This window comes from Marmota monax, unplaced genomic scaffold (genome assembly GCF_021218885.2).
Source record: "Marmota monax isolate L192 unplaced genomic scaffold, Marmota_monax_Labrador192_F-V1.1 WCK01_AAM20220418_F8-fsc00191, whole genome shotgun sequence".
Classification (NCBI taxonomy): Eukaryota; Metazoa; Chordata; class Mammalia; order Rodentia; family Sciuridae; genus Marmota; species Marmota monax.
The window spans coordinates 1,821,589-1,847,913 of NW_026693537.1; the positions used below are offsets into that span (position 1 = coordinate 1,821,589).

The window sequence follows — 26,325 nt, forward strand, 5'->3', positions numbered from 1 at the left end:
CTGTGTTTTATCAAATGATCATCTCAATAGATTCTCAGCATCTATTGAGATGATCATATGATTTTTATCTTTGAGTCTATTGATGTGATGAATTACATTTATTGATTTCCATATGTTGGACCAACCTTGCATTTTTTTTGGATGAACCCTACTTGATTGTGATACACTGTCTATTTTTGTATTCAATTTGCCAGAATTTTGCTGAGAATTTTTGCATCTATGTTCATTAGAGATATTGGTCTGAAGTTTTCTTTCTTTGAGGTGTCTTTGTCTGGTTTTGGAATCAGGGTGATATTGGCCTCATAGGATGTGTTTGGAAGTGTTCCCTCTTTTTTTATTTCATGAAATATTTTGAGAAATATTGGTGTTAGTTATTTTTTAAGGGTCTTGTAGAACTTAATTGTATGTTCATCCAGTCCTGGGCTTTTCTTGGTTGGTAGACTTCTGATGGTGTCCTCTATTTCCTTGCTTGAAATTGATCTGTTTAAATTGTGTATATCACCCTGATTTAGTTTAGGCATATCATATGCCTCCAGAAATTTGTAGATGTCTTTGTGATATTTTCTATTTTATTGGAGTACAGATTTTCAGAATAATTTCTAATTATCTTCTGTATTTCTGTAGGGTCCATTGTAATATTTCCTTTTTCATCATGGATGTTAGTAATTTGAATTTTCTCTCTTCTTCTCTTTGTTAGCATGGCTAATAGTTTATCAATTTTTATTTATTTTTACAAAGAACCAACTTTTTTGTCAATTTTTTCTATTGTTTCTTTGTTTCAATTTCATTGATTTCAGCTCTAATTTTAATTATTTCCTATCTTCTACTGCTTTTGGGGTTGATTTTTTCTTCTCTTTCTAGGGCTTTGAGATGTAATGTTAGGTCATTTATTTGTTGATTTTTTTCTTCTTTGAAGGAATGAACTCCATGCAATGAACTTTCCTCTGAGCACTGCCTTCATGGTGTCCCAGAGATTTCAATATGTTGTATCAGTGTTCTCATTTACTTCTAAGAATTTCTTTAATCTCCTCCTTGATATCTTTTGCAACCCATTATTCATTCAATAGCATATTATTTAGTCTCCAGGTATTGGAGTAGCTTTTATTTTTTATTTTATCATTGATTTCTAATTTCATTCCATTGTGGTCTGATAGAATGCAGGATAGTAGCTCTACTTTTCTGTATTTACTAAGATTTGCTTTGTGGCATAATATATGGTCTATTTTAGAGAAGGATCCATATGCTGCTGAGAAGAAAGTGTATTTGCTCATTTATGGATAATATACTCTATATAGTTAAGTCTAAGTTATTGATTGTATTATTGAGTTCTATAATTTCTTTGTTTAGCTTTTGTTTGGTAGATCTATCTAGTGGTGAAAGAGGTGTGTTAATGTCACCCAGAATTATTGTGTTGTGATCTATTTGACTCTTGAACTTGAGAAGAGTTTGATTGATGAACATAGATGTTCCATTGTTTGGGGCATATATATTTATAACTGTTATGTCTTGTTGATGTATGGTTCCATTAAGCAGTATGAAATGTCCATCTTTATCCCTTTTGATTAACTTTGGCTTGAAGTCTATTTATTTGATATGAGGATGAAAACCCCTGCTTGTTTATGCAGGCTATGTGAATGACATATTTATCTCAACCTTTCACCTTCAGTCTGTGGGTGTCTTTTCCTATGAGATGAGTCTCTTGAAGGCAGCATATTGTTGGGCCTTTTTAAATCTAGTCTACCAGCCTATATATTTTGATTGGTGAGCTTAAGCCAATAACATTTAGGGTTATTATTGAGATATGATTTATTACTGGTCATTTTTGTTATTTAGCATGATTTGTTTTCTCTTTTTTGGGGGGCTTTTATTTTATTGTAGTTCTGCCATTGGCAGATTTTCATTTCCTCCTCATGGAATATTTTGCCAAGAATGTTCTGTACTGCAGGATTTCTTGCTGTAAATTCTTTTAGCTTTTCTTTATCATGGAATGTTTTTATTTCATTGTCAAATTTGAAGCTTAATTTTGCAGGATATAAGACTCTTGGTAAGCATCCATTATTTTTTAGAGCTTGGTATATGTTTTTCCAGAATCTCCTAGCTTTGAGAGTCTGGGTTGAAAAATTTGCTGAGATTCAAATTGGTCTTCCATTATAGGTAATTTGATTTGTCTTTCTTGTGGCCTTTAAAATTCTATCCTTATTCTGTATGCTAGGCATTTTCACTAGAATGTGTCTTGGTGTCAACCTGTTTTAATTTTGTACATTTGGTATCCAATAGGCCTCTTGTATTTGATTTTCTAATTCATTCTTCATGCTTTGGAAATTTTCTGATATTATTTCATTGAAGAGACTGTGCATTCCTTTGGTTTGAATCTATGAACCTTCCTCTATCCCAATAAATCTTAAATTTGGTTTTTTGATGGTATCCCATAATTCTTAGATGTTCTGTTCATGATTTCTTACCATCTTCACTGTTGAGGTCAAGTTTATTTTCAAGATTGTATATTTTGTCTTCATTGTCTGAGGTTCTGTCTTCCAAATGGTCTAGTCTGTTGGTGATCCTATATATTGGGTTGTTTACTTAGTTTATTGTTTCTTTAATTTTAAGGATTTTTGTTTGTTTTTTTCAGTATCTCTATCTCTTTTTTGAAGTAATCTCTTAAAACCTGTATTTGTTCTCTTATTGCTTTGTTGAAGTGATTGATTATTGCCTGTATCTGCTCACTTAGGTCATTTTTTAATTCCCAAATCATTTTAGTTATGTATATTCTGAACTTCTTCTCTGAAATTTCACCTTCTTCACTACCTATAGATTCTATCATTGTAGTGTCTTGGTTTGTTTGGGGCACTTTCCTCCCTTGTTTTTTCATGATGTCTATGTTTCTTCCTCTCTAGCAGTGTAGATCTGAGATATTATAGCTTCTGCCCTATTGTCTTATAGTGTGCCTGCAGGTTATCAATACTTCACTTTTAAGGGAGAGATCAATATTATAGCACTCAATGTAACCAATGTGCAGCCATATATCAGCTTCTATTTTTACATTTACAGTTTTGTCACTATAAACAGAAATGATGAGTTCAGTTATCTTCCACAATATAATCAATAGGTTTGCATAATGGTTTACAGTTTCTGATGGTGGAAATTTCTCATGGTCTGGGGGTTTACTGAGATGTTTATGAGGTAGGATGTGAGAATATAGATGTATTAAATTATATGACTAGTGGGAGTATAACCATCAGAAGTTGGCTGTTAGGAGAAATAAGAGATAGGCAACCCTATGCAAGACTCTCTGTTACATCAGCAACAGGATAACTGTTAGCACCCCTAGTAGAGAAAACTCTGGTGCAGCCAGGCCACAGGGACCTTGGTGTTGTATTAATAGGTCCTTACTGTTGTCTCTTGATGGAAGCTGCCACAGACGGCTGCAGCAAAATAACCGGGGGGGTGACGAACAACTTGTGTACGTTGATACAGCAGGAGTGGAAGCTGTTTATTGTAGGACAACAGAGGTATTTATACATTCCACACAGCTTATCTAATTAACATAAACTAGATACAGCAGTCAACCAATCAGGAATCTCCACACTTAATGGCTCCCTGGTGTTACTTCACAAACCACTCCCTCTGCAAAATGCCAGGCGCCATCTTGACTTGTTTACAGACTCTAGCAGGAAGCAGTGATATTACAGTTTCGTGGTGGTGGCAGCCTCAAGCCTGTATGTTTCCTGATGTTGGGCTGTGGAGCCATGCTTTGGTGAATAAGGAACCCCAGTGCAGGTTGGTTCTCTGCACGAGTGTAGAGTGGTTCTGCCCTGGAACTCTGGGCCACAAATGCATGATGGGAAGGTGGGCTCTGCCTGAGAGGAATATTCTTTGTGTTCCTTATAGTTCGTTGGGCTGGCCAAATGAATGATCACTTAGTTTTTATGCCTCTGAAATGTCTAGTGTCTTAACACTTTGCAAGGTGGACATTAATTGCTAAGAAGAGCTTGCCTTATTTTTCTTAATTTCCAAACTTAATTGTTAATTTTGAAATGAATGTCATATTTTTATTTTTACCTCTACTGTTTTTATTATTATTATTATGAGCCAACATTTTTTAAAGGCCCGTTTTATATTAAGACATTGCATTGTGCTTTGCACTATTGAAATACACTAAATCATTTAAACTGTGCAAGAAATGAATGATATTATTGTAACCATGTTACCATTGGGATACTCAGGCAAATAGAAATAAATTAATCTGATGAACCTAATGTATGAAGATTTATATATTTTGCAAGTAGTGAATGAATAACACATTTGCATATTTATTTTAATATTTTATCAATTATTGATAAATTGAGAGGCAACATTGAAGATAAAAAATTTGTCATCCTGAACAAAATCACCCTGTGAGGGCTTAGACTTAATTATATGATAATGACTACTGGTTTTTATTACCAGTTATTTTTAAAAGTTTAAAGATTTCTAAAATAATATATAAAATTATACATATTTATGGAATACTCTGTTATGTTTTGTTACATATATACATTGTGTGATATTCAAATCATGTCTGTCTATTTAAATGTTTGTCATCTCTTACTTCGTGAGCTGCAAACCCCTTCCACTATCCTCTTATTTTCTGGAAAAAAAGTATGTTAGGATAACTGAGGCAAATATACACTAGGAATTAAAGCTAATTTAGAAAAGAGTATGCATCATAATTTAATTGGTTCAGAACTGCTTGCCATCTAGGATCTAATAGTGAGACCATTCTGGAGGCTCTACTCTGGAGAAAAATAGAGCAGGACACGAGAAAAATAGTCATGCTTTTCAGTAAAAGCTCAACTTACAGTTATTACCATATAACCTACTTCTAATGGCAGGAGTGAAATGAGTAGAAGTGATTTGGGTGTTGGTTTCCTAATCCATGTTTCATGTTCAATCATTGTATTTATAAGAATTTCAAGGTTAATTCAGGTACAAATACAAACTATTTCAGAATTTGGTTATTTTCGATTCAGTGAATAGCAACTGAAAAAGTATTCAGAAGATATATTTAGAATTTGGGCCAGTTTTCATTTGTTTTAGAAAATGAAACTTACTGATGAGTGTTCTTGCAACATAATAGTCACTTAATAAATTCTTAGTCATTGTAAAAGATGACATGTATATAGAAGATTTTCAGAAAATAAAAATATATAGTTCAATTACACATTATTTATCTATTCCAGTAGAAATATAGTGAGATTTAATTATTATTTTAACTTCATATATCTTATTTCTAATGTAATCAAATAATTTTTATAAATTTCTTTTCTTTTTTTTATATTTATTTTTTAGTTGTAGTTGGATACAATACCTTTATTTTATTTATTTATTTTTATGTGGTGCTAAGGATCGAACTCAGGGCCTCACACATCCTAGGAGAGCGCTCTGACCACTGAGCCACAACCCAAATCCTATAAATTTATTTTCTATTTGGGAACATCTTGTGAAATAATTGTTCTCTTACTCTTTTTAATGACAGATAATCTGTTTTTTATTTACCTATTAAAGACATTTATACTTTTCAGATATAATATTTTTTGGCTACATATATGGAAAATGTATTTTCTCATATATCTTGCATTTTTATTTTTCTCACAGTATCTTCAGATAACTGGAAAATCTTTATTTTCATATGGCTCTTACTTTTCATTGTAAATTATACATTTTGATTGAACTATAGTCAGAAAGCATAAGTTATATAATTCTGATCCTTTTAAATTTGTTAAACTTGCTTTATGGTCATCATATAATCAGTTCTTATAAATGTTTTCTGCATGCTTGAAAAGAATGTGCATTCTTTGTTGATTTATTTTTTCATCTTTGCTTATTATTCAAGCAGTGTATTTTTCAAAAGTGCTGTAACCTTATTTTATTTATCCTGAGACAGGTGTGTTGACTTTTCCACGATTGTTATAGATAGATCTATTGTTTCCTCATAGTTATCTCATTTTTGCTTAGTTTATGTATTTTGAAGCTAGGATATTAAATGCATAAAAGTTTAAAATTGTGAAATGAGATTTTTTTTTTAACTACTACAGAGTGTTTGCTTTATTTCTAATTGTTTCATGGTGGAGAACTGGTAAAAATTATCTAGTTCACTATTTCTGTATAAAATTTTTACAAATGAACTCTGCTGGCCACATACTATTTACTCTCTCAGCTCACCAAGGAAAGAGTTAGGCAGAAGGCAGTTTTTGAAGTCTTGAGGTAATACATGGCATACTGGAACAGCTGGATAGGACAACAACCCAGACTTAGTTGACAAAGAAAGATCCAAAGAGAGGTGGCATCTGAATTGTGTTTGGCAGTAAATAAGAGCCATGATTCCAAGGGAAGGGGTAATGTTTCAGGCCAAGAGAGCAGAGGCAAGGGAGCAGGTGGAATGCTTAGGGCTTGTGAGGTCAGCTATTGAGCTTGTTAGGAAGCCAGGGGTGACAGGAAGGGGTTCCACATGATCAGAGACATTTCTAGTTGTTTGCTGTTTCAAAGCATTTAAAACTGTTTGTGATTATTTATAACAATAACATTGCAGCGAAGAATTTGGGCATTAAATTTTGTCCATACTAGCTCTTCAGGACAAATTTCATGAAGTAGAATTATTGCATCAGGGGGCACAGATATTTTCATGCACAAAAAGGGGGCATCTAAGTCAAATGCATAGAAAACTTTTAGAAATCAATTACAGGGAGCCAAATGTTGAGGGGAGGTTAAGAGGAAGAATGAGGGTTAAAAAAAAAAAGACTGAAGGCTCTTGTGTGCATGGAGAATGCTAAGAGATTAGTAAGTAATCCAGTATGGGTTACCCAAGTACAAGGTGTGGGGAGTCGTGTTGATAGAGTGGGCTTACGTGTAAACTTGGATTTTACTTGATTCCATCAAAGAGGTTTAGTTAATAAAATAATAAAAGGTCCTTTCCCCCTTTTCTTACCTTTTGAAGTTCATGGAATCCATTTGTACCATATTCCCCAAATCATTATAATGGTTATCTTTCATACACCAGAACTTATTTTCTTCCATCTCCCCAGGTGATTTTAGCATCTGGAACCTGTTCTGTTTCCCCTCTGTTACCCACCATCATGCTAAGTAATAGCAACTTTGCTTTATTTCTCTTTTATTCCTCCACAGCTACATATCCTAGAATGGTACTTATTAAGTCTAAGGCCCAACTTCACCACCTAATAGCTATGTAATTCATGACAAGTTACTTAACCTCTGTTTGCCTCAGTTTCCTCATGAGAACCTCTACAATATTTATCAAAAGCCTGCAAGAATGAAATGAAATCATGTCTGCAAAAACATCTGGAACAGTTTTGCAGTGCAATGACAATTCTTTCCCCTCCCATTATGTGTATATAAATTCCTCCAGATTTTACATGTTTTTTTGCTATGGTTTGGGGCAGCTGGGAGTAGCTTTATGTTGATAAACCAAGGACAGACTATCTTATCTGGAGCATCTTCTCTTATAAGTGGCTACTCTCATTTAGGGGCAAAGTCCATGCTGAAGAAAGTTCCTCATCTTTCTTTGCTAGATCTGAGAATAACACCGAGGATCTCAGCCTTTAGTTTTCCATTTGTCAAGCTTTTACAAATTCAAGAAGCAGTGCATCTTGATGTTAGAATAGCTTTTATTTCCTCTTTTATCCTTGCCTGGATTCTACCCAGTCTCTATCCTCTGCCCCCTACCCCTCATCTTAACAAAAAAAGAATCCAAACTCTGGTTACTTCGGATACCAAAAGATCATGGCAGGCCGACTAATTTTGCCCAGGCTTTCTGCGAAACTCCACATGTGCTGCAGTTTTGGGTTGCATAATTGATTTAATCTCTGATTTTAGAGAAACGCTGAACTCTTTTTGTGGGACTCTGCATATATTTCTCTAGGGCAAAAACTGTCCTACTTTTTTTTTTTTCTCTCTGGTATCTGTTTAGTGCTAGGCCATTTTTTTTTTCCTCAAGACTTTAAACTACCCTCCATGAAATAAATGAAATCACAGTTGGAAAACAGCTTACTGGACAGACTTATAACCGCAAGATAAGAGCTGTGCCCTACACATTTGCTTAACATTCTCCTCCTCCCCTGCTTCCCTTCTTCCTGCTCTAGCACATCTTTGTTTGAGCTGAGAAGATACACTTGTTTTTCAAGTGGGGATGGGTATTACCTATACAGAGCAGCAGCGGACCTTAGTGTCCTCTTGGAAATATACAGCCAGTGGGCTCTAATCCTCACTCTCTTGTGACCTGACTCTAGGCACTTTCGCTTGCCCCTCTGAGCCTTCCTGTCAACAATTCCTTTCAGAGTAGAGACTGTGAAGCTTGCAGTGTGCAGATGGGTATTTAGCAGGCTTCAAACTCACCTGGAGCCTTTTGTCTGACCAGCTACCTATGAAATGCCAGTGGGGACAATGATTTTTATGCTATTTGAAAAACCACTAACCCAAAGGAAAACTGGGTAATTTTAAGTTTACCAGTTATTCATATGGTAACTGGCAATCTCACTTTTGGTTATGTTTTCAGGAAATTTCTGAACTGGAAAGTCTTGTTTTTGTGAACTTGTTTGATTCACTATAGGGTTTGAGGACTACTTTTCTACCACTTATTTCTTAAATGACCAACTCTTTCTGATATTTTCTGTACTCTAAGATATATTTTCAAAAGAATATATACTATATAAATCCTTATTCGCTAGCCCACTTCAGCAAATTCCCTGTACAATTTCATACTGTGAGTGACCAAACACCCCTGTTTGTAGCCATAGGCTTAGGTCAGCAGTGATTCTCATATGTTGCCTGAGTATCCTTGTCTCATACCTTTATGTGTCTTTATGCTGCTAAAAGAATTTATAAAAATAACACTTGCTTAATAAAACACAGGCAAACAGACCTTTGTTCAAACATAGTTGCTTACTAGTTGCCTACATTTAGACAAGTCCCTTAACCTATGAGCCTACTCATGTATGAAAATTTTAAATTGGGCAAGAATCATCCTTCTTGGGTTTATTGTAAAGATTCAATACTAAATTGCATATCCAGGGATTTGTGAATCCCACAGCCTTAGACAATATGTCAGCCAGGTTTTGCTGCAATAATTGTGTGGAATAAGTAATCTCTAAATCTCAGTGGTTTGTAAAAGAAAGATATTTATTTTCAACTGGGTTGTCCTTGGCTCCAGCTTGCATGTTCAATTCAGATTTGTTCTGTATGTGGTTCGAGAGCAGAGAGGTCATTGAAGGAATTCTCCTTTCCTGGCAGAGAAGGGCACTGTAAGAGATCTGATGAAAACCAGCCTGTCTCTATAAACATCTACTGAGAACTTATATCACTGTCACTTCCACCAAATTGGGGCTAACTATTAGTAGATCAGGATAGTGTACCCTGAACTAAGGAAGAAAGAATGGCGAATATTTGCTGAACAGTAATCTAGAGAAGTTCACTTGTACTCATTTCTTTCCCCGCTCTTATTCCATCTATGTGACTGTTAGTGCTTCTCTCTAAATTTCTCAGCAGCAACTTTGCATACTGTCTCAATTTCAAAGTACTTTGAAAGATATACTTTTCTTTGTAAACAGGTACTTTAGAAAATCCATTAGAAAGAGCCCAAAAGCTACTGATTCACCTTAGAGCATCAGAAGAAATCTTTTGTGATCGTTACAGTGAAATTCGTATTGACCCAGGAACAATTGGTGAGTATAAAATTGTTTTTATTAAAAATGGATTATTTGTGCACGTCTCTGTATGTGTGTGTCTGACAGAGAAGTGACATTCATAAGACATCTACTAAATTCCGTGCATTTAGATGATTTGTATTTATTATTTCACTTACCAGTTTACCTGTGAACAGCACTTATTTTACAGATTTCAAAACTAAGACTCATGAACAATCTGCAGAAGGCTACACAGCCACAGCTTTGTAGTGTCAGAACTCAGAATTATATCCACATTGGTCAAATATCACAGTATGAACTAATAATGCATATTATCAACAATAAATACTATATGATTGTTGGTACATTTAAAAACTTAAAGATACTTAGATTACTAAGAGACATTTACTGTTAACAGTTTCTTCACTTGACATTGCTATGATACCATATCCTATTTTAAAATTGTTCTGTATAAGAGCATAGAAACTGGGTCTAGACTTGTATAATCATGTCAGAACTTCAAAGCCACTCAGTCTTAAGGGATAAGAGGATGTTCATCAAATTTCAAGTATTTTTTTTTCATTGTCTCTGTTGGCATTACTAACTTCATAAGTAAAGAGGGATAGCTAGGTATCCCTCATACTTTCAAACACTGTATTTCTTCTAGTTATTTCCTTTCCCTCACTTATTGAACAGTTAAAAGAATCAGTTCACTGTTCTTTCATTATGTTTGTAAATACTATGCTGTCACATTGCTTAAATGTGTTTCTGCTATTGGCCAGGGTACTGATTTCACTGGCTCCTCCCCTACAGCAGTGTTGTGTCATGTTTTCAAGTGAGTCTGCTAATGTTGGGGCAAAAGAGAAATGACCATTCTGTATGAAGATTCTGAACACTATGAGATATTAATGTTAGGATAGCATGACATTTGTTAACTTAGTTCTAAGTTCTTAGTTCTAATCATTAGCATATAATACTTTGATAGTGTTTTTCAGTTTTCAAAGGATTTTCATGCATACTATCTATTTATTTTATTTTTCCAATAACTTGAGGTTGAATCATTTTTGCACTTTTTCCAGTTGACAAGCTAGAAGGATCCTAACAAGCTTGTTCGACTTCTGTTCTGGGGAGTGATCCCATTGTACCAAAATTTTAGTTAGGGGCATACATGGATGTATGTCCTGATCCCTGATCCAGCCATGTAGTCAAATAAGTGTTTTTCAAATTTTCTGTGATACTAAATTGAAATAAAGAATGAAATATTTGTTTCACTGCATGCTTAAATTTTTATGGTATCCTAAGTAAATGAAAGATTTTAATCCTTTAAAATCCTTTATAATCTCCTTGAAACAACTATGAAATGGTGTCGTTTTACAGTAAACCTTTGATGATTGGAAATGACCAAGAAATCTGCTTTTCTGGTCAATTGAATTTTCTGGATAATTCAGATTTAAGGACATGACTGCTTTTTGTTATAAACGTTGTTGTTGGAAATCTCTGTAAATTACTTCAGAATTATTCTGTGCCTAGTTTACTTGATCTAAGGTGAAAAAAGATTTTTTTTAATTAAATGATATCTTGGGGAAAATACTCATGAAACTAAATTATGAAAGGTTGGTTCAAGAACATGTCCTGAACATGGGATTATTTTTAACCCATTCATTCTATTTTTTTTTTCTTTTCTGGTACTGGGGATTGAACCCAGAGGCACATCCACTGATCCACATCCCAGCCCTTTTTTAGTATATATTTTTGACATTGGGTCTCACTAAGTCGTTTATGACTTCATTAAGTAAGTAGTCAAGGCTGGCCTCAAACTTGGGATCCTCCTCCCTTTTCCTCTTGAAACACTGGAAATTCAGGTGTATTCCACTGTGTCTGGCTCATTAATTCTTATCTTAGTTTTGTCTTCTAATTTTTTTTTGAGTTAGAATATGGGAAAAATTACAGATGTTAATATTAATAGTCAATTAAGTTCTAAAATGAGGATTTTATTTTTTTAGACCACAATGGATGAAAAGCCCAGGCATATTATGGGTGTCTTATTGGTATTTACTTTATTTGTAAATTTTTCTGCTGAATATTCTGAAATTTTTAGATTCTTAAAAGTTTAAATTTTTTAAAAAATTAAATTTAGATTTTAGATTAGTTGCTTGCAACCAAATGGGGTCCATTTGAGCATAGGAAAAAAATATGAAAGCTTCAAGTCAAATATGCATATGAACATGTTCACATATATGTATATTTATTTATCTAAAATAATGAATATTATCTAAGTTCATCTAAAAAGCTTACATATGTTTGGAGTACATGGTTATAATTTTTTTCTTTTTACTTCTGGAGTTCATGGTCACAATATTTTTAGATCACTACAATATGAGTAAGTATGCTCAGTATGGCTGAAAATGGCAAAGAAATATGTAAGAGGAAACACCTGAAGGAATAAAATGAGGGTGCACCAAGCATGTTCCTGTTAAGACTTTAATTTGTGAGGCTGAAATAAATTATAGTTTGAAACTAAGGGGCCTAGAGACCTCTCCCTTGATATCTGTTAAAAGACAAAATATTAAGTCTAACCACTGAAAGCAAAGCTAATAGTACCAAAACCCTATTCTCAGGAAATAAAATTAGCTTTGCCTCTTGGAGAATCTAGGGTATAACATAAAACATTGAAACCAGTTAACTTCCAACAGAATTGCAAATACTTTTAAGTTGTTTAATGGTGGAAAGCAATACCTCTCCAAATGTAACTAGTTAGCCATTATAGCAGTCTGTGTCCCAGCCTTTAGGTATGTAGCATTCACTTCTTGATCGGTTTTGAGAAAATACATATCACACCCATGTGAGGTATATTTGACTTACTGTAAAACACAGCACTGAAATATTCTATTTTCTGACAAGATGGACACCTTTATTTCTAGATTCTGTATCACATATTTCACACAATAGCCTCTGAAGTGAGTTTTACTTACTTGGTCATAATGATTCTGAAGGGTTTTCTCCTTTTTTACTTTTACTTCTTTTACTTTTCAGGGGTTTATGGAAAAGTTCAGCTTCACAGTGCTTATCCTAAAAAATCCTGGACACATCTTGGAGCAAATATTGCCTCAGGAAATGAAAGGTAAGGAATGGTTAAATTAGACACTTTTATTTTTTGGTTTAGTTTAAAAAAAAAAATATATATATATATATATATATATATATATATATATATATACATATATTTATATTTATATATATATATATATATTTAGTTGTTGATATATATATATATATATATATATATATATATATATATATATATATTTTATATATATATATATTTGGTTGTTGATGGACCTTTATTTTATTTATTTAGATACAGTGCTGAGAATTGAACACAGTCCCTCACACATGGTAGGCAAAATGTTGACCATAAATTAGTTCTCACAGTTTACTCTGCCACTGAGCTACAACCCCAGCCCATGGGTTTAGTTTTTTGTCTACTGGAGGTTTTGTTACAATGTGGGATTGGATTTTAGATTAGGCATAGTAATTCAAAATTGAATTAAATGGCAAAGTAAAATGTTATAAGGTACTTGAAAAACCTCCAAACCATAATTAGGAGAACAGAACATGCAAAGAATGGAAGAAGAGCATAGTTCATTCTAGGAGTGAATTCTAGATAATGCATATTTGTTATTGTCTACAAAAAGTTTTTTTTAAATATCTTTATTTTATTTATTTTTACGTGGTGCTGAGGATTGAACCCAGGGCCTTGCACGTGCTAGACAAGTACTCTACTGCTGAGCCATAACCCCAACCCCAATAAAAAGTTTTTTAAAATGTGAATTCCATGAGATAACAGATGAAGTGTGAGTTGAGAGTACGATAGAACTGAAAAATCATCAGTTTAGGATACAGACAGAAATCAGAGTGAGAATAAATAACAGTGAGAAATGGCATGAAATTTAATGGTTCAGCATAAAGAAAAATCACCACTGCTTTAAACTGAATATCAGGCAATATGAAGAACCAATTGATGCTAATCTACAAAGAGTCAGAAGACAAGATCAGCAGATAAAAATGACAAAAGAGAAGGTACTAGATAGAGATCAGAAAAGCACTAAGACAAAGAGATTGAATTGGATTTAAATTAGGGGATAGGAATGAAATTCAAGAATTCTATAAAATATGATAAACACTGAAAATGATTTAATAGTGTAACTACGGTACATTTAAACCCTTAAAACAAAACACATTCTAATAATTGTTCTCATGAAAGAAACTGTTAATGTGTCAGTCAAGAAATCAAGATTCTGTTTATATAAAACAATGGATGGAACCACCAGGTGCATGCAAACACTACTGGTAAGTTGGAACCCTGAAGTGGGGGTTGGCGAGGTGCAAAGTTCTGAGCAAGAGCTGATGTTGCTGTGTTGAGGCAAGAGACTGAATTTCTTCTTCTTCAGGAAAATATCAACTTTTTTATTTTTAGAGTCTTCTGACTGATTGATAAGGATCACCCGCATTATTGAAGATAACTGTGTTAACATCTATGAAATATTAAATACACATCTACTGACTGTGTTAACCACATCTACAAAATATATTCACAGTAACACTTAGATAAGTGCTTGATGGTGTTATATAGACTAACAATGTTGACCCATAAATTAGCTATTACAGTTCAAAATTCTCAAATAAAATCTGGGATGATAGTCTTAGAAAGGAGGGTGGAAATGGCACATGAGAGTGCCATAGGAAGTTTAAAAATAAGTTAATTAGTTCTAGCAGAATTCAATATAAATAGATATTGTTATGGTTTAGAAGTGAGGTATCCTCCAAAAGCCCATGTGTGAGACAATGCAAGAAAGCTTATAGGTGAAATGTTTGGGTTATGAGAGTCTAAACCTAATCAGTGCATTAATCTCCTGATAGGGATTAACTGGTTGGTAACTATGGAGAGATAGTGTGTGGCTGGAGGAGGTGAGTCCCTGAGTACGTGCCTTTGGGGTATATATTTTGTCCTTGCTGAGAAGAGCTCTCTCCCTCTCTCTCTTTCTGCTTCTTGGTTCCATGTTCTGTAATGATTTACCACCACTTACTTCTGCCATGATATTCTCGGTCACCTCCCACTCCAAGGAATGGAGTCAGCTGTCTATGGTCTGAGATCTTTGAAACTGTAAATTCCAAATAAACTTTTCCTCGTCTTATTGTTCTTGTCAGCTCTTTTGGTAGGTCACAGCAATGGAAAAGCAGACTAAAATACCTTCCAAATCACTGAAGGGATCAAGAAAAAAAGAAAACATAAATAAGTAGGAAAAGAGAAGAAAATGAATAGTAAGAGAACAAAACAACTAAAAGATATATAAAACAGAAGAAAGTAAGAATAAATCTTTATAGTAGAAATAAAATATTGTTAAAATTACCCAATTTAGGAAAAATATGAGCTAAAAAATCAAAATATTTTATTTTCTTTTTCAAGAGAAAAATTTCAAACCAAACATAAAATATTTAAATATTGGATAACAATGAATTATTTAATTTTAAAAAGAAAATTCTCAAAATTATCAACAAAAGTATAAAAGTCAAAATAAATGTCTCAAATTGTTCAAATCAGTACATTTTACATTAATAAACTTCAATTTCCATTGAGATATCAACAGGAAAGCTTTATACATGATTACCTGATATAAAAATATATAAATGAAGTCTCTTAGAAATATAAAATGAAATTGACAGAAACCAAAATACAGTCAGGTGCAGTGGCCCACACCTGTAATCCCAGAGACTCAGGAGGCTATGGGAGGAACATCACAAATTCAAAGCCAGCCTTAGCAATTTAGTGAGGCCCTAAGCAACTTATTGAGATCTCATCTCAAAATAAAAAAATAAAAATGGGCAGAGGCTCTGGCTCAATAGTTAAGCTTCCCTGGGTTCAATCCCTGCTACCACAAAGCAAATAAACAAAAGTATAGTCATCTAAAACAATTTACTTACCCCTTTCATATTTATTTTGAAATGTTAATAATTTAACATAAAGCCAATCTCATTTAAATATAAAATTCTTTAAACCAGAGTATACATTAATATTTAAAACCTTGATAAAGTTTAATGCTAATAGGGTCTGATCACAATATAATGAAGGCAGAGACAAAAACAAGATATAAACAAAGAACCTGAATTTCTTACAACATAAAAAAAGGCAAAAAACATTTTTATCAAAGAGGTCATCAAACCATCATCAACAGAATATTTGGGAAATAACCAACAGTAAGAGGACTACAAACCATTTGACCCAATCATCCCGCTCCTAGATTTATACCTAAAGGACTTAAAATCGGCATACTACAGTGATGCAGCCACATCAATGTTTATAGCAGGTCAATTCGCAATAGCTTAGGTGCCCTTCAATGGATGAATGGATAAAGAAAATGTGATCTATCTATCTATCTATGTATCTATCAAATAAAATTATATATATGGTATATATTTATTTATAAATATATATGTGTGTGTGTATATATATATATATATATATATATATATATATATATATATATATATATATATTACTCACCATTAAAGAAGAATGAAGTTATGGCATTTGCCAATAAAGGGATGAAAATGGAGAATATTATGCTAAGCAAAATAAGCCAATCCCAAAGAAGCAAAGGCCAAATGCATTCTTCTCTTATATGCAGATGCTAATTCACAATGGTGGACGTGGGAGAATAGAGGTATTTTGAACTAGACAGAGGGGAGTGAAGGGAGTGAAGTAATGTATTTAGGAAAGTGGGCATAGGGGTAGGAATGATAGTGGAATGACTCAGACATTATTACCATAAGTGCATATGTGACTGCATGACCTCTGTAATTCTACAACTAGATGAATGAAGTTATACTTCATTTGGGTATAATGTGTCAAAATGCATCCTACTGTCATGCATAATTAAATAGAACAAATAAACAATAAAAACCCAAGAATATAACATGTGAAATATGATTGAACTTGACAGCACATTAGATGTTTCATGATTCAATGAGAAAACAAAAATAAAGAAGCCGACCTGTCCATGTGAGAAATCAGAAACAAAACAACTAATAAGTCTAATGAAATCAGTCAATGCAAGGTAAAGGCAAAAATTGGCAAACTTATTAAAGTTTTAGCCACTGTATTCAGGCAAGAAAAATGGATTAGATTTAACTATTGTCAACAATTCAAACGATTTTTTGTATGGATTATAATGTATTTTGTCCTAGAAAACTAGAGAACCATCTGAAAACATATTAATTGCATTTAGCAAGCACATATCAATAGCCTTTTAATATATGAGCAATAAAATGTTAAATTATAGTGTAAAATTCAATTTAAAATATCTAGAAGGAAACTTTAGAAAACTTACAGGACCAATAAAGGAAAGCTATATGACACTATTAAGAGGCATATAATGAGATAAATATGATGAGGCATAATATAAATTGAAAGATTCAAAGTTTTAAAGATGTCAAATCTAATGCAACTTTAATCAAAAACCAATATATGCATCAGAATCTGCTCATTAAAGTCTAAGTTACTTGGGATAATAAACATTTGAAAATTGCCAAACATTAGCAATTTGTTTTTTAATATATGCCTTTAGTGTGAGGAAAGTAATGTGTTATTAGCACCCACATGGAAAAGAATGTCTAGAAATATACCCATGCAAATATTACTGTATTACTTGTAAATTGAATAAATTAGCAATTTAGTTGAAAACATGCTGGAATATTTAGTAAACGCTAGGCAAAATATAAAATTAGATTTTCACTTTATACTTTACTCTTAAATTATAAATTATAAATGGATTACAAAATAAAATGTAAAAAAAAATTAAAACTATAAAAATTATTTGAAGAAAATTAAGTGAATATTTGTAACTTAACCTAGGGGGGACTTTTCTAATAATAAAATTAAGGGAACAACCATAACAATAAGAAATAATATATTTGATGACATAAAAAATTAAAATTTCTACATGTCAATTAAAAATGTAAGGGCAAATTTTGAACTAGAAAACATTTGTAACATTACAACAATACAGATGGAAGAGTAATGTATTTAGAACTCATAAAAATAGTTTAAAAAGTGTGAACCAGAAACACAATCTCTAAAAGATTTGAATATGTGAACCATAAAAGAATCCATGCATCTGAGTAATCCACATAGAAAAAAATATATCTTCTTCTCTACTATAAATGAAATAAATGTTAATTAGAACAGCAATTTAATGCATTTTAAAGTTTTTAGTTGGCAAATAAAGAGTAAATTTTGAGTTGACAAAGTGGAGAAAATAAAAGAATTTAGTCAAAACTAATGTTTTTTATTAGCCTAATATTGTAAATAAAATATCTTTGTATCATGCATTTGGATAGAGAAATGTCTAGAAGGATATGCAGTACAGTAAGGCTCCCTGTGGGTGAGAGGATAGGTAGTGATTGCTTTGGTGTGCTTCTCTCTAGGTACATATATTTTTTTTTTCCATAGAATACGTATTGCTTCTGTTGTTATTTCAAACTTTTTATTTGCACAACATGGTTTTCAAGGATGAATATCTAGTGTCAAACATTAAACTATGGTCTGGAGATAAAATAACAAGTAAAGACTGAGAAGAACTCCATCCTCAGACATTAATCAAATAGATATCCAACAAATGTAAAAAATTATATATATGGTAAATGATGTAAAAGGAGGGGTTGATAGGATCCCAAGAATATGTGCATAGAAAAACTCAAGGCAGGGAGGGCAGTTAGAGAAGGCTTTCCCAAAGAGTGATTTCAGAGAGGGAAATTTAAAGACATAGGAGCTTTATTTAGGCAAGTTGGGGTGTGTGTAGAAGAAGAGGTTTGGACAGTAGCAGCAGTCAACACGCAGCCAATATCTGAGAAATACTATATGCCAGGTCTGGTTTCAGCACTAGGATATAAAGGCAAAGTAGTAGGGATTGCTGTCTTCCAGGAGCTGACATCTCAGTGGGGAGAGAAACACCAAACAAGCAAACACAGAAATACAGACATAATTGCAGAATATAAAATGTGCCAATAAGGAAATCAGTAGGGTGGTATATATAAAATGGCTAGGGTGGGGAATGTGACAAGGTAACCTTTTGGATTACCTATGTCTCTATGGGGGGATTTCTCTATGGGGAAGAAAAATTGGAGCTGAGATTTGATGGAAAACCAACTGTGTAATATGAGTGGGAAAGAATGCACTATGAAGAGAGACGTACAGTATTCTCCCCACAGTGGCCTATGTGTAATGGAAGGGTCAGGAAAAAGGTCACTATCACCAGAACCCAGTCAGCAGAGGGTAGAGTTGTATGATATGGCAAGTGCCCAGTTACATGGGACTTTGGGCTTGAGATAGCAAAGGTGAAATTTTTGCATGGTTTTATGCAGTGGAATAATGGAATCTGGGTTGTTCTTAAGAAACAGGTCTGGCTTTGTAGATGATAGGTTGAGGTGACAAGAACAAATGTGGGGTGTTGAAACTGTGAGATGAAACTTGATTCTCTACTTCTGCTTGTGGCTGGGGTCTGTGTAAGCTGATATCTCTATAGCCAAGAATGCCTGTTGTAGTGTTAAGCAGCTAATCACAGCAGGGGATGCCTGCTAGCATCAGCTCCCAGAGTAACAGCCAGCAATGCTGAGACCAGTTCTCCTCCACTACTCTCCAGTACATTGCAGCTCTTAATGGGGGGCTATGCCTTCCAGTGTCTCAACAAACCCCAGCAACTCACTGCCAATTTCTTTCCAGTTCTTGTCTTGTAAACTCAAAGAAGGAAATCCACAGACAATAATAAAAGGCAAGAGTGAAAAGAGAAGGGTTTATTCACATGAGAAGACAAGAGACAGAATTCTCGCAGGGCTAGAAGGATCTTGTTAGCAGGTTGAAGCTGAGATGTGTTGGTCTAGGGGTTTATATAGCTCTTGGGCCAATACTGTTGGCCCATTTTTCTGCTGCTACAGGACCAAGGCTTGGATTCAATGTCATGAGACCAATTGAGGACAGAAATCATGGTTGCTAGGAAAGTAAAGGAGGCAGTGAAGATGAGAAGAGACAGATATGCTAATGACTGCATGTTGAGGTGAGGGAAGTGTGCTCCAGGTATTTTGATTGTACAACCTGGTAGATGATGGAAACTTGCATGAAGATGAGAGGTCAGGGGGGTGGGAATGTTTTTCCCAGTAGAAGGTGGCTGGTACATGTTAATTTGGAGACAGGAGGCAGAGATGTCAAAATGCAATTAGGTTCATAACTTAGAAGTCAGGAAAATAGAAGGAAGTCCTCCTGGAAGTAGTTTATGACAGTAATTCAGAAGACAGAGGTGGAGGAAGAATTTGGAGCTTAAGAATAAGATTAGGGTCACTCTGACTTTTTAGAATTTGAGAGTAGAGGAATCAACATAGGAGGTGATGGAGAAGGAGAGGCCTGAGAAGTGATTCTGTTGCAAAAAGGGAGGGTGGAGAGAGTGCCAGCATGTTTGATATGGAAGGCTGGGGCTGAGCATAATAGGGTTTCAAGTAGTCATGGGGGTCAGAGCCATATTGGTTGGTAATATTAAGAGGTTTAGTTTTTAATCTAAGAGCACTGTGATTCTGTCAGATTTTAAGGAAGCAGTGTGATTGTGAAGTATTCCCTATGATTATATTTATAGGAGAGGTCTAAAGTAAATTTTGGGATGCCAATTAGGAGTCCAGAGCAAGAGCCAGGTAAGTGATGGTTGGAAACTGCAGGCCATGGAGAGAAGTTGGAAGAATTATAAAATATAAAATATTTAAGATACTGAATTAGTCAGTGCTTTCCAGAGAGGCAGACACAATAGGATAGACACACACACACACACACACACGAATGGGAATTTATTAGAGGAATTGGCTCATATAATCAAGGAGACCAAAAAGTACCATGGATGTCTTCTGCAAGGTGGAGAACCAGGAAGGCTGGTCAGTTGGGTCATCAGAAAGCCTCACAACCTGGAATGCTTGTGTAACTCTCCATCCAGCACTTCAGTTCTGATAACCTGTGGGACCACTGGTATAAATATTAGAGTTCTGATGTCAAGGGTAGCATAAGGAAGTTCCTCAAGGGTAGGATAAGGAAGTTCCAACCCCAGAAGAAAGAAAGAAAATTCATCTTTCTTCTACCTGATTTTTATCCTGTCCCCTACCAATTGAATGGTACCTGCTCACACCAAGGGCAGGTGTTTTCCCTTCAGTCCACTGACTCACATATCAGTCTCCTTTGGAAACACCTCCACACATACAATCAGAAATAATGCTTTACCAGCTTTCTAGATAGCCCTTAACCCAATCAACTTGTCACCCAGGATTCACTGTCACTGTGTCACTGACACATCCGATGTGAGCGGCTTTCCTGTGTCTCTGTGTGGAGCGGTGGTAGCCTCATTCTCTAGAATAGGACTGAGTGTGGGGAAAAGTTTATGAATTCAGACATGGTCATGCTAAGTGTGAAGTGCCTTTCTGAACCCCAGAAGAATCTATGAAGTAGGCATTTCTAATAGGGATCAATAAGAAACTTTAATTATAATTAAAAGGTTAGCAAGTTGGAATTTGGCAGGAGCCATGTGAATGGATTTTTCTCATAGAATGTGTTAAAAACCTCATTCTGAGTCTGAGCTACAGGCTATTTTGAAAGAAATTCAATTTTATTAATTAAAACTATCCATAGTTATTAGCAAGCTACCATTTATTGAGTTCTTATCATGTAGGTTTGCTATATATCAGGCCTCTCTAAGCATTTTACATGCATTATCTCATTTAAATCTCTCAGTGCTGTAAGTAAGGTATTATCTGCATTTTATGGATGTGAAAATTGGGGCTGGAGAAGTTAAAGAAATTTTCCAAGTTTGTAAAGCTAGAAGTTCCTGTGGCTGAATTTTTATCCCAGTTTGTCTAATTCTATTGCTTGTGTTCTATGTATTATAAATTAAAAATGAAATTTCTTAGTATCAGTCAGATGGAGGAGTGATTTAAAGAGATTATAAGAATGGTATGTAATTATCATAATGTACTGGTTTTATGGATGTTTTTCTTTATATATATATATGTGTGTGTGTGTGGGGGGGTGTATATATATATAAATTTAAGACTCACAGGAAATTATAAAAATAATAGTTTCCATACACCCTTTTCTCAGTATTCCCTGATAATAACATTTTACATAGCTACAGAACATTAGCAGATCTGGCAAGATGATACTGGCACAGTATTGACTGAACTAAAGACCCTGTTCAAGCCATTTATTTAAGTATTGCCCTACAGTCTTAATGCTAAGTCAGTTTAATAAGCCAAATGTATTTTGGTAAGATCACATTTTATTTGGACCTCTTTCTAAGCTTCTACTGACAGATTTAAATATCTGAATTTATTTGTATATAAATAATTTATCAATAATATTTGTGTGAGAACTTAAGCATAAAGATTTCATGCTAGCTATAAACTTACATTCATTTTTTTGCACTACCAACAAAGTAAGCTTAGCAAAATATTATAAAGAAAAAATGTTTTTCTTTTTGTCCTATGTTATTTACAAATTTATCTCTAAATTACTCTTATCATAGCTTATTTCTGTTGGTTTTGGGAAGACAGATGAATAAAACTGTTGGAATTTTTAATGTAGTGTAAGTAAATCAAAACAAATTATATAAAGATAAAGAACTTGCTTTTCACCCATTGCTCTGTTATGTATGTGTTTCACTTGGGCGTATTTGGGTAACCATGTGTTCTTTGAGATGAAATGGTGACTTTGTCAATTAATCTTATGAAAATATTTATATTTTATTCTGACCTTTGGAAGATTTTTAAACAAAACAGAAACAGGGCCTGACTTGTGCTTGAATCTGATTTAAGCTATGCAAAAACTGACTGCTAAGACATTGCAATAACATAGCAGTTTTTCAGGTGACACCAGATAGTGGCTTAGATAAGGGGTTAGTGATGGAGGAGGAAAGAAGTGATTAAATATATGTTGAAGACAGGCACATCCTTTACTGATGGATTGAATTTTACATAAATGAGAAAAAGTAAAAGCATATTCTGAACCATTTTACCTGAGCAACTGGGTGAGGAGCAGTGTTACCTATAGGAAAATATGGAGAACGTTTTGCAAAGTATCTTTTTTCACCCCTGATTCCTTACTGCCCTTACTTTGTGGTAATAACTTGATCCATTTTACTCTCTTTATCCTCCCATCTTACCTCCACCTGGTTCCTTTCTTTTTCCCTATGGGTCTCCCTTCAGTTTTCATGATATTGTTTCCCCACTGCCCCTTTTCTCCCAATAGCTTCCACATATAAGACAAAATATAGGTCTTATCTTTTTTCTAAGTCTGGTTTATTTTGCTTAATACTCTGCCCTCTATTTTCATCGATTTTCCTGCTAGTAACATGATTTTATTCTTCATGGATGAATAAAGCTCCAATGTGTATTGATACCACATTTTCTTTACCCATTCTTTTGTTGATGGACACCTAGGCTGATTCCAAAACTTGACTATTGTAAATTGTGCTTTGATAAATATGGCTGTGCATGTATCTCTAAAGTATGCTGACTTTAATTCTTTTGTATAAGTATCAAAGAGTGGCATAGCCAGATCATATGGTAGTTCTGTTTTTAGTTTTTTTGAGGAATCTCTGTATTGATTTCCATAAAGACTATACTAATTTACATTCCAACCAACAGTATATAAGAGTTCCTTTTCCCCTCATATCCTCACCAACCTTTATTATTATTTGTATTCTTGATAGTTGCCATTCTGACTAGAGATGGAATCTCATTGTCATATTAATTTGTATTTCCCAGACAGTGAATGATGTCAAACATTTTTTTTTCATATAATTGTTGGCCATTTGAAATTCTTTTGAGAATGTTAGTTCATTTGCCAATTTGTCGAATGGTGTGTGTGTGTGTGTGTTGGTGTGTGTGCGCGTGTGTGTGCGTGCGTGTGTGTGTGCATACGTGAACCTTTTTTGATTTCCGGATCTTAATCCTCCATCACAAGAGTAGCTGGCAAAGATGTTCTCCTTTTTCATAGGCTGTCCTTTCACATTGTCATTTACTTTGCTGTACAGAAGTTTGAAAATTTATGCTACCCTATTCATGGATTCTTGCTATTAGTACTTGAACTATAGATGTCCTATTTGGGAAGTTATTGCCTGTGCCTGTTTGTTGAAGTGTTTCCCCTATCACATTTACCTTTAGAGAAAGAAAGTGGATAAGGCATTATCCAGTATTTTTGTCCTATAGTGCCTTGTTTCTCAAGTGATATACTCATTTATTTTATTTAAATTTATTAACCAATAAGTTTAAAATGACATGCATTTATGATGTGTGAAATCATTTGGAAATATGTGTACATTGTGGAATAGCTAAATTGAGCTAATTAACACATACATATGTATCTCATATATTTATTTTTTTGTAAATGGTTAAAATATACTTTCCTAGCAATTTTTAAGAATGTGATATATTGCTAGTAACTATAATCATCATGATACACAATAAATCTTTTCAACTTTTTTTCTCCCTCTAACTGAAATCTGTTTCTTTTGACAAGCATCACCCCAGTTCTCCAACCACCAGCCCCTGGTAATCACCCTTCTATTCTTTGCATCCATGAGTTCAACATCCAGATTCCACACATAAGTGGGGTCAGGAGGCATTTGTCATTCTGTACTTGTCTAATTTCACTTACATAATGTCATCTGGGTTAATCCATGTTGTTGAAAATGATGGAGTTTCCTTTATTTTTAAGACTGAATAATACTCCTTTGTGTATGTGTACCACATTTTTTTTATTCATTCATCAATTTGTGAACACTTAGGCTACTTGCATTTCTTGACTGTTTTGAATAAGCTGCTATGAACTTGACAGTGCAGATGTCTCATGGGTATACTGATTCCATTTCGTTTGGATATGTACCCAGAAGTAGTCTGCTGGGTCATGTGGCAGTTCTACTTTTAATTTGTTAAAGAACCTCCATACCGTTTTCCACAATGGCTGCACTTATTCACATTCCCATCAACAGTGTGCAGGGTTCCCTTTTCTTTGTGTACCCATTGCCCTTGTTATCTTCCATCTTTGGTATAATAACCATTCTAACAGGGCCAAGGTGTCTCAAGTGATTTATGAATTTAGTCTGTTATTTACAAGGAAATAACTCTGAGCTGAAAAGCAAATTAAGTTGTTCGATACCTCATCCTTTCCCCTGATCTTGAGCATCATATTAATAGTATCTCTTCCACAAGCTCCTGTATCAAATTAGTGACATATTCTTTGGATGCATTGTGTTTAGAATATTTTTTCCCTCTTCTCGTTGCTTCATTTATCACTTAAGCACTACATGTGTGGCTTTCTATAACAATTTTACTATTGGGACTCTCTAAATACTTAGTAAATAAAATAAAGGTATCAGATGCAGTGCCCTCCCATCTCTTCTTTATCTGTACAAGTTTTGCTTATGCTTAAAGATTCCATCACATTCTTCACAGAGTTATCAGTCTTCCCTCTGGCACATATTTTTTTATCATCCAAACCATTATAACATGTGGTCTTGACTTTATGATTTCTAATTTTAATAACAATATGCTTCCTAACCTGTGTCAGTAAGCTGCTTAAGGTACCTATGTCCTGTTCCTCCAAGTGACCTCTACAGGAGAAGAAAATATATTTTTATTGATTTGGTATACCACTTATATCTGGTACAAAGCAGAACATAATGAAAGTGTCCAATATATGCCTGTTACATTGAAATTATGTAAAAAATCTTTTATGGAAATCAAAACTTATTGAGGTTCTTGACTCAATAGCATATTATCTAATAAATAAGAACATCTTTTCTGGAATTGAATTTAAAAAGTGATCACAACTTATTTTGCTTATTACTCAAACTTTATTATAACAAGCCAGTTCAAGTATTAGAATATAGAGTCAGACCTGGTGCAGTGGTGTATGCCTGTATATCCCAGCTACTCAAGAGGCTGAGGCAGTAGGATCCCAAGTTTGAAGCCAGTCTGGCTAACTCTATGGAATTCTTCCTCTCAAAAAGAAAACAACAACAACAATAACAACAACAAATGATATAGATTTAGTAGCTTTATTCACTTATTAGCAAATCTGGGCCACATGTGTAACCTTTAAAAGAAGATGATTCCCTCTAGTTCAATAAACTTCTCTGTCTTTACTTAAATGACCTACTCTCTCCATGCTGGAGAAATGCGTATGAGTTTGGAAAGTAAATTAGCAATAGTATTTGACAATAACAAACAGTTTGATCTTTGCGGTCAAGCAAAGTAAAATAATTGTAATTGTTCAGTGAATTAAATGTCTAACTTTAGGCATTTATCCCTCTAACCAGTTTCTTTTTCTTTAATTATGAGAGCAATAATACCTAGCTTATATAATAATTGTAAGGACTAAGTGAATTAGTGTATGTGAAATTTTTAGCCCAGTTTCTGGCACAAGACAGGGTAGCTAGTGTAGAAATCAGGGTTATTTTAGGTGGAGGTTAAAGTAAAACTAACTCTTCTTAATCCACTTGGGGGATTCTACTACCTTCACTCCCTCCTTCTCCATTTTTGCATTTTTCTATTTCAGCCACAGTTTTCC

At 34.0% G+C, this 26,325-nt stretch overlaps 1 protein-coding gene across 6 annotated transcripts in view; it reads left to right on the plus strand.

Moving 5' to 3' along the window:
• Nucleotides 1–26,325, plus strand: part of Pkhd1 (PKHD1 ciliary IPT domain containing fibrocystin/polyductin) — a 420,823-nt gene that overhangs the window by 270,796 nt on the left and 123,702 nt on the right. For all 6 annotated transcript variants that reach the window (XM_046458594.2, XM_046458595.2, XM_046458599.2 and 3 more), the window contains 2 exons: nt 9,600–9,713; nt 12,708–12,795. In XM_046458594.2, the coding sequence (XP_046314550.1) occupies nt 9,600–9,713; nt 12,708–12,795 (202 nt within the window). The remainder of the gene's footprint in view (nt 1–9,599; nt 9,714–12,707; nt 12,796–26,325) is intronic.